We start from the raw sequence: 9,345 nt of genomic DNA, 5'->3' as shown, positions 1-9,345 counted from the left end.
AGGCTCCTTCCTTGGAAGCTTTTAAGCAGAGGCTGGATGGTCATCTGTCAGGGGTGATTTGAATGCAAGATTCCTGCTTCTTGGCAGGGGGTTGGACTGGATGGCCCATGAGGTCTCTTCCAACTCTTTGATTCTATGATTCTATGATTCTATTACTGTGAGTGAACTGAGCAGCCTATTTACTATACAGGAACAAGGCCAGAAGAATACCTTTCTGTGCTCTTCCGTCTCTTGTCCAAGATGGTCAGGATAACAACTCCGGCTGCCCAGAGTGAGGGCAAGGGTCTTGGCATATGCCCAGGAAGCCCATGTTTCTGCAGACCATGCCGGAGAGCAGAAGGCACATGTTTCTGAATCCACTTTCCAGCTTGGAATTGTTTTATTACAGCCCTGTGTCGGTGGCTAGTACAAATGGCTACTTGCTTAGATGGCAGTGAGGTTGTAACAGACAGCCTTTACTGTATTTATCTGTGAAATGAAGCATTTCCTTCACTTGTCTCTTCCCTGCAGGTATTGACCAAGGTCAGATGACATATGAGTGCCAGCACTGGCATGCCACTGATGCTTGCTTCTGCTGCTCCCGTTGCCACCAGCCTCTTTTAGGGAAGCCGTTCCTGCCCAAGCAAGGTCAGATATTCTGCTCTCGGGCTTGTAGCCTAGGCGAAGACCCCAACGCCTCTGATTCCTGTGATTCGGCCTTCCAGAGCGCCCGTTCTCAGGACTCTCGGCGAACCAGCTGGCAGCAACGGCGGGTTCAGGCCCAGCGCTCGCCAGTCTCCCATGTGGCCCGTTCTGTTTCTTTCGGAGGGCAGCCAGTGTTGCCGAATTCAACCCCAAGGCTCCGAAGAAGCTGGAGTGGATTGCCCGAGCCTGGGGAGGAGATGCCAGCGGAAATGGAGGAGCTCTCGGATCCAGATAGCAATGCATCAGGATTCATCCAGAGCTGTGAGGAGTCAGTGAAGTGTACTTCCCGGGGAACTTCCACTTGTCCACAACCAGCCACTGAGCACCAACGAGGAACAGGTGATATAGAGCTGGAGCTCAAAAACACCCCCCCCCCTTTTTTTTGGAGTCCAACTTTGATATTATTTACTTATTTATGACATTTATATGTCGCCCTTCTCACCCCGAAGGGGACTCAGAGCAGCTTACAAGATATATATCCATACAGTATATTATATTACTAGCATAGTACAATATCAGTATTAAATATTGCTATATTGTACTATACCAATTATATTGTAATATTATTAGTAATATTACCTGTATTATTATATAATTATGATATATTATTATTAATAGTATTATATTGCATTACATTATAATATAATAAATATTATATGTCTATACAATATATTATATTATATTATATTACATTACATTATTTTATATTACTAGCTGTACCCGCCACGCATTGCTGTGGCCAACCTTCCCTCCCTCTTTCTCTCCTTCCTTCCCTCTTTCCTTCCTTCCCTCTTTTTCTTTCCCTATCTCTCATCTTTCTTCCATCTCTACCTGTTTCTTTCCTCCCTTTCTTTGCTCTTTGGTTCCTTCCTTCCTTCCTTCCCTATCTTTTGTTCCTTCTCTCCTTCCTTCCCTCTCCTTTTCCTTTCACTTTTTATTTCCTTCTCTCCTTCCTTGCTTCTCTATCTTTTTTTCTTTCCTTCTTTCCCTCCCTGCTTCTCTCCTTCCTTCCTTTTTCCCTCCTTCTCTTGTTACTTCTTGACTGTCCCTTCCATTTAATATTGTATTTATATGTTAGAAAGAAGGAAAGGAAGAAAGAAGGAAGGAGGGACAGGAAGGAATGAAAAGAAAGAAGGAGGGACAGGAAGGGAGGGAGGAAGGAGGGAAAGAAGGAGGGGGATGAAGAAAGGAGGGAGGGAAGGAAATGAAGGGGAAGGAAATGAAGAAAGGGAAAGAAGGAGGAAAGGAAGGGAGGGAGGAAAAGAAGGAAAGGAAGAAGGAAGGAGGGACAGGAAGGAAGGAAAAAGGAAGGGAGGGAAAGAAGGGAAGGAAGGGAAAAAAGGAGGGATAGGAAGGGAGGGAGGAAGGAAGGAGAAGGAAGGAAGGAGGGAAAGAAAGGAGGGGGATGAAGAAAGGAGGGAGGGAAGGAAATGAAGGGGAAGGAAATGAAGAAAGGGAAATAAGGAGGAAAGGGAAGGAGGGAGGGAGGAAAAGAAGGAAAGGAAGAAGGAGGGAGGGACAAGAAGGAAGGAAAAAGGAAGGGAGGGAGGGAAAGAAGGGAAGGAAGGAAAAGAAAGAAGGAGGGACAGGAAGGGAGGGAGGGAGGGAGGTAGGAGAAGGAGGGAAGGAAGGAGGGAAAGAAAGGAGGGAATGAAGAAAGGAGGGAGGGAAGGAAATGAAGGGGAAGGAAATGAAGCAAGGGAAAGAAGAAGGAAAGGGAGGGAGGAAGGAAAAGAAGGAGAGGAAGGAGAAGGAAGGAAGGAAAGGGAGGAAAGAAGGGAAGGGAGGGAGAGAAGGAAGGTCCTTCATTCCTCTACTCCTCCCCCCCTCCTCCTCCCCTTCTTCCTTGCGTGGATGCTCCGTTGCTGCTGCCGTTGCTGCTGCTTTCCCAACAGGGAAAGGAGGAGGAGGAGACTGCTCTCCTGAAATAGGAGGGAAAGAGAAGGGGCTGCATGCGGCGCGACTCCACCTCCACTCCACTCGCTTGTGTGTGTGTGTGTATGGCCGTGCACGTGCGCCTGGCTTTAATGGCCAGCTATTTCCCCACGAGGAGGGGGGGGGGCATGGCCATGGGTCTCGGTAGAGATGCAGTTTCCTCTTTGTGGACATGCAGTTTAGAAGTCCTTTCTGCTTTTGGTTTTTGTTGTTTTTTTTTGAGTGGAGAACATACATTGGGTTGTTAGGGACATTGTGTCCAAATTTGGTGTCAACTGCCCCAGTGGTTTCTGAGTTCTGTGAATAGCACAAACGAACATTACATTTTTATTTATATAGATTATTAGTAATATTACATGTATTATAAATATATAATTATGATATCATATTATTATTATTAATATTATATTGCATTACATCATATTATAAATATTATATGTCTATACAATATATTATATTATATTATATTATATTATATTATATTATATTATATTATTAGAATAGCACAGGAGACAAGGTGGAACTGTCCCCTGTCCCCTCTCTTCATTCCGGCCCAGAGCAGCGATTGGTGCTGGCTACATGATTATTGGTTGTGTTGGCTATTATTGAAGTAAATTTTCCTGTCTATGGATGCTTTATTTCCATTGCAATTAGGTCATGAACAGGGGAGGGCTTCCAGGTTTGATGCCTGAGTCTAACAGTCTTGTTTCTCCTTCAGGGACTGAGGTCCAGCCACGTTTCCAGCGTGCCTCCCCCTTGCGCCACTCCATGCCAGAGTTGGGCATTCCCCCTTCTAAAATCCCTGACTGGAGCAGCAGTTCAGCTTCCAAGCTTCAAGCATCCACCCGACCAAGACTCAGTGAAGGGACTGAGCTGGGCACAGGGAGTTTTGCTCGGGGGGGACTACCCCGCGTTAGCTTCCGGGAACCTCTGGTCTCAGGAGAGCCAAGCACTACTTGCCTTGAGCAGACCTCCATGGACACTCCGGTGCTTCAGAATGGAGGTCCCAGCCGGAGACACCCTCGCTCAACCTCAGACAACTCAATTAACTTGGGGAACCAAGGTTGGAGGCCGAGGAAGGCCACCAGGGAGGGGAGACGAGGCAACCTCTCTTACTCAGCTTCTGAGGGTACTTTCCCTGCCTGGCATCGACGCTATCCTCCACGGGGATGGGACTTCAGCTCCTCTGACTCGTCTGATTCCTCCTCAGAGGAGGAAGGCTACTTTCTTGGTGAACCTATACCCTTGCCCCCCCACCTCAGAGGTGAAGCTGGCCCTGTAGAGGCTGTACCGTCTACTGACTCTACACATAAACAGCAACGCCGAAGACTGCGGGTTGCCCGAGACAAGAACTGTGTTGTGGCGTGACCCTACCCTTTACCTTTTGGGTTTGGGATGTAATGAGCCAATGTCGAATCAGAATTTCTGGCTGGTTGAAACCAGCATTGACCATTATGTGGGTGATAGCATCCAAAAATTGAGCTGGGACTTTTGACTGTTACTTCTTCCACCACGACCTTTTTGACTTCCCCTCAGAAAGTGACCTCTTATCACAACTATTCAAGTCTTCTACCTTTCCTCAGGGACACTTGAGTGCTGGCTTTTCCATGGTGACCTTTGTCCTTTTAGATGTGTGCTCCTCCTCTGAGGAATCTTGAACTCGTCCTGTCTGTGGTAGTCTTGGAAGTTTGGTTGTGTTTATTTCCCATTGTGGCCTTTTTGACCTTTCAACTGTGACCTCTTGAATATACGCATGGACCCTTTTGTCTTGGACTTTCGGCGTTGACAGTTTCCAAAACTTCTCCGTACAGTGCCCTCCGTGAACTTCAAACTACGACTTCTTACCTGGGAACCCTTGAATTCTGGTTCTTGACCTTTCCACTGTGACCTTTGAATTTCTCCTGCGTGACCTTTGATCTTTCAAGTGGCCATTATTAATGTAAGCATGTTACAAGATTGTGTGGTTTTGAGCTTTGAGGTGTGTTTCCTCCGTAAGGAAGTTCTTGGGTTATGTGCGTGTTGGGGTGGGTGGGATTGAATTTCATTCCCTGGCTGGTACAGTGTCCCACTCTGTTGAATATAGGCAGAGTCAAACTTCAGAGTGGACTCTCCTTTTGTGGAGGTTTTCTAACAGACAGTATTGGCATTTATCGGGAGGACATTGATTTTGTATTTCTGCATGGCAGGGAGCTGGACTAGATGGCCCTGATGGCTTCTTTCAACTCTGATTCTACTTTTACAGAGCAAGGTTCCCAGAACCTCTCACCTACAGCAAGGGAGGTGAATGTGAGATTCTAGGGCAGTGTTCCTCAACCTTCTTAATGCCACGACCCCTTAATGCAGTTCCTCATGTTGTGGTGACCTCCAACCATAAAATTATTTTCATTGCTACTTCATAACTGTAATTTTGCTCCGAGTCCCAAAGTCGCTCCGAGTCCCCATTGGGGAGATGGTGGCGGGGTATAAATAAAGTTTATTTTTATATAATAATAATAATAATAATAATAATAATTCTTATTATTATTATTACTGTTGTTAATCGTAATGTAAATATCTGATATGCAGGATGTATTTTCATTCACTGGACCAAATTTGGCACAAATACCCAAAACACCTGAATTTGAATACTAGTGAAGTTGGGAGGGATTGATTTTGTCATTTGGGAGTTGTAGTTGCTGGGATTGATAGCTCAGCTACAATCCAAGAGCATTCTGAACTCCACCAATGATGGAATTGAACCAAACTTGGCACACAGAACTCCCACGACCAACAAAAAATGCTGGAAGCGTTTGGTGGGCATTGAACTTGAGTTTTGGAGTTGTAGTTCACCTACATCCAGTGGACTCAAACCATGATGGATCTGGACCAAACTTGGCACAAACATTCAGTTTTCCCAAATATGAACACTTGTAGAGTTTGGAGAAAATAGACCTTGACATTTGGGCGTTGTAGTTGCTGGGATTGATAGCTCACCTACAATCAAAGAGCATTCTGAACTCCACCAATGATGGAATTGAACCAGACTTGGCACACAGAACTTCCACAACCAACAAAAAATGCTGAAAGCGTTTGGTGGGCATTAACCTTGAGTTTTGGAGTTGTAGTTCACCTACATCCAGTGGACTCAAACCATGATGGATCTGGACCAAACTTGGCACAAATATTCGATTTGCCCAAATACAAAGTGAGGCAGCATAACTTCCTTTTTTTCAAAACTTAATAAAACCCATTGTATGAATCAGAAATTTTAATTTTTTTATAATGCAGGCACATACCTAAAGTTTTGTTTTACGTAGTTTTGAAGATCAAATTAGGTAGGTGATGTCCCCCATTCTCCAAAAACTAAGTAAACCGATTTCTGGCGTTTGTCATGATTCTTGCCAGCATAGCAGGCGTTATGTTGGCAATTTCTTCCTGGATGTTGGTCTTCAAATCTTGGACGGTTCACATAAACACAGGATTTCAAAAAACCACATAGAAAAAAATCACAAGGGGCCAAATCTGGAGAGCGGGCCGGCCACTCGAAAAGTAGGCCTCAATGGCAAAAGCACGCTCCTCACTGTTCCAACGCATGATGGCGACTGAACTGTGTCAGGACAAAACTTTATACTCCCGCCTCTCAAACGAGACCACTAGCGCTCCGCTACGACTTCAACCAACTGAATGTGCACATTTTAAAAAAGGAAGTTATGCTGCCTCACCCTGTATGAACACTGGTAGAGTTTGGGGAAAATAGACCTTGACATTTGGGAGTTGTAGTTGCTGGGATTTATAGTTTACCTACAATCACAGAGCATTCTGAACCCCACCAACCCCACTTGGCCCTATTCAAGATAGAATTGGGCCAAACTTCCCACACAGAACCCCATGACCAACAGAAAATACTGTATTTTCTGATGGTCTTTGGTGACCCCTCTGACACCCCCGCGTGACCCCCCCCCCAGGGGTCCCGACCCCCAGGTTGAGAAACACTGTTCTAGGAGGTTGTAGCTCTTGTCAAAACGCCTCTCACTTTTTCTAAGTTCTGCCCCAAAGCCAACAACAGATCCTTCCAATCTAACTGGGTTTTCTCTCTTCCTCTGTTCAGTCTCTTTGCACTCATCTTTCAAATTTCCATTTTGAACGATTTGTTTTGTTTTCTAATTAAGGGTTCTAATTTAAGTAACATTTGAATAAAAAGCTAGGAAAACATTCTTGTGTTGTGATTTATTACATAGTGCGAGACATTAAATCAGCTGGACAAGTGGAGAGAACAAGTGAAGGTATGGTGCTCGGTTTTGTAGGGTGACCCAGAAATAGCCCAGCAGCAGAATCACTAGGTTGCTGTGAGTTTTCTGGGCTGTATGGTCACGTTCCAGAAGCATTCTCTCCTGACGTTTCACCTACATCTCTGGCAAGCATCCTCAGAAGTTGTAAGATTTGTTGGGAACTAGGAAAATTGGGTTTATATATCTGGAATGTCCAGGGTGGGAGAAAGAACTCTTGTTTGTTGGAGGCAAGTGTGAATGTTGCAATTGGCCACCTTGATTAGCATTGACTAGCCTTGCAGCTTCAAAGCCTGGCTGCTTCCTGCCTAGGGGAATCCTAAAGCTGTTCCAACCATGTCTTCTTCTTCTTCGGTGATCCCTCATAGTCCGAAGATGATGGTCCTCCAAGGCCGGTGTTCTGTCGGTGGGTCCTTACTCAGAACTCAGCTTCAGGCCCTACAAAACCCTGTAGGCCCAAAGTGCCAAGGTGCCTGCAGCCGAGTGTCAAGTACGGAGCACTTACTTGAAATAGACTTGAAACGAAAGGCAGGTGGGAGCGGATACCGGCTTCAAGTTTGCTTTTTGGATCAATTGCCGTGCACGTAGGGCCAAAGTGTCCGGCCAAAGTGCCGGGGTGCCTCCAGCCGAGTGCCAAGTAAGGAGCACTTACTTAAAATAGACTTGAAACGAAAGGCAGGTGGGAGTGGGTACCGGCTTCAAGCCTGCTTTTTGGATCAATTGCTGCGCACGTAGGCCCAAAGTTGAGCACCAAGTAAGCAGCACTCCTTACTCGGCACTCAGCTTCAGGCCCTACAAAACCCTGTAGGACCAAAGTGCTGGGGTGCCTGCAGCCGAGCGCCGTAAGGAGCACGCCTTACTTGGCACTTGGCTTCAGGCCCGGGCACTTTGGGCCTATGTGCACAGCGATCGATCCAAAAAGCACGTTTGAAACCGGTACCCGCTCTCACCTGCCTTTCATTTCAAGTCTATTTCAAGTAAGTGCTCCTTACTTGGCTTCAGGTCCAGGCACTTTGGGCCTACATGCACAGCAATCGATCCAAAAAGCAGGCTTGAAACCGGTACCCGCTCCCACCTGCCTTTCATTTCAAGTCTATTTCAAGTAAGTGCTCCTAACTTGGCACTCGGCTGCAGGCACCCTGGCACTTTGGGCCTACAGGATTTTGTAGGGCCTGAAGCTGAGTGCCGAGTAAGGAGCACTCCTTACTTGGTGCTCAGCTGCAGGCCCGGACACTTTGGGCCTACGTGTGTGGCAATCGATCCGAAAACCAGGCTTGAAGCCGGTACCCGCTCCCACCTGCCTTTCGTTTCAAGTCTATTTTTGTTCTAGGAGGAGACTTCCTGCAGGCCCTGCCAGGCCCAGGCATGTAGTCCCAAAGCCTGCACCCGGAGGCCTGGATGCTTTGGGCCAATGGATGAAGTCCCCCCTTCCCAATAATGGGCCTAAAGAAAATGGATCTTTCGGCCCCAGAAACAAAAAATGAATATCTGTATTGTCGAAGGCTTTCATGGCCGGAATCACTGGGTTGTTGTAGGTTTTTTGGGGCTATATGGCCATGTTCTAGAGCCATTCTCTCCTGACGTTTCACCTGCATCTATGGCAAGCATCCTCAGAGGTAGTGAGGTCTGTTGGAACTAGGAAAATGGGTTTATATATCTGTGGAATGACCAGGGTGGGACAAAGAACCAGCTCCAACAGACAAGAGTTCTTTGTCCCACCCTGGTCATTCCACAGATATATAAACCCATTTTCTTAGTTCCAACAGACCTCACTATCTCTGAAGATGCTTGCCATAGATGCAGGCAAAACGTCAGGAGAGAATGTCTCTAGAACATGGCCATATAGCCAAAAAAACCTACAACAACCCAATGAATATCTGACCTCCCGATTATGGGAGGCTCAGACGAAACGGATCGGGGCACCTACCGAAAGCCGGGACACAAAACAGATGAAGGTAAGCCCCAAATGCACATGACTAATAAACACACACACACACAAGGTGCAATGATGACATCTCTAATAGCTGGAACTCTGTATATGTAATTTCACATGTCTATGAGTATGAACTTCCGCTGTCAGCCCTAGCTTCTGCCAACCTAGCAGTTTGAAAACATGCAAATGTGAGTAGATCAATAGGTACCGCTCTGGTGGGAAGGTAAGGGCGCTCCATGCAGCCATGCCGACTACATGACCTTGGAGGTGTGTATGGACAACGCCGGCTCTTCGGCTTAGAAATGGAGATGAGCACCACACCACAGAGTCAGACATGACTGGACTTAATGTCAGGGGACAACCTTTACCTTTACCTATGAGTACTGGAGATGTACCTAACAAAATCACATTTCTTTTTCAGAATGAAAAAAGTTACTGAGACATTTCAGCATTACTCAAAAGACAGTACACAAGTTTTCCATGCACCAAGCTGACGCAAAATGTTTACAGATATAGTCAAAGGGTCTC

General features: G+C 46.2%; 1 protein-coding gene across 1 annotated transcript in view; it reads left to right on the top strand.

The window, feature by feature from the left end:
* Window positions 1–5,073, top strand: part of PRICKLE3 (prickle planar cell polarity protein 3) — a 68,652-nt gene extending 63,579 nt beyond the window's left edge. The window contains exons 8-9 of the mRNA XM_067464147.1: window positions 511–1,023; window positions 3,338–5,073. Of these exons, the coding sequence (XP_067320248.1) occupies window positions 511–1,023; window positions 3,338–3,987 (1,163 nt within the window). The 3' untranslated portion in view covers window positions 3,988–5,073. The remainder of the gene's footprint in view (window positions 1–510; window positions 1,024–3,337) is intronic.
* The last annotated feature ends 4,272 nt before the right edge of the window (window positions 5,074–9,345 follow it).

The sequence above is a fragment of the Anolis sagrei genome, chromosome 2 (genome assembly GCF_037176765.1).
Source record: "Anolis sagrei isolate rAnoSag1 chromosome 2, rAnoSag1.mat, whole genome shotgun sequence".
Taxonomy (NCBI): domain Eukaryota; kingdom Metazoa; phylum Chordata; class Lepidosauria; order Squamata; family Dactyloidae; genus Anolis; species Anolis sagrei.
Note: the sequence above shows the minus strand (reverse complement) of the source record. Positions and strands in the feature narration are given on the sequence as shown.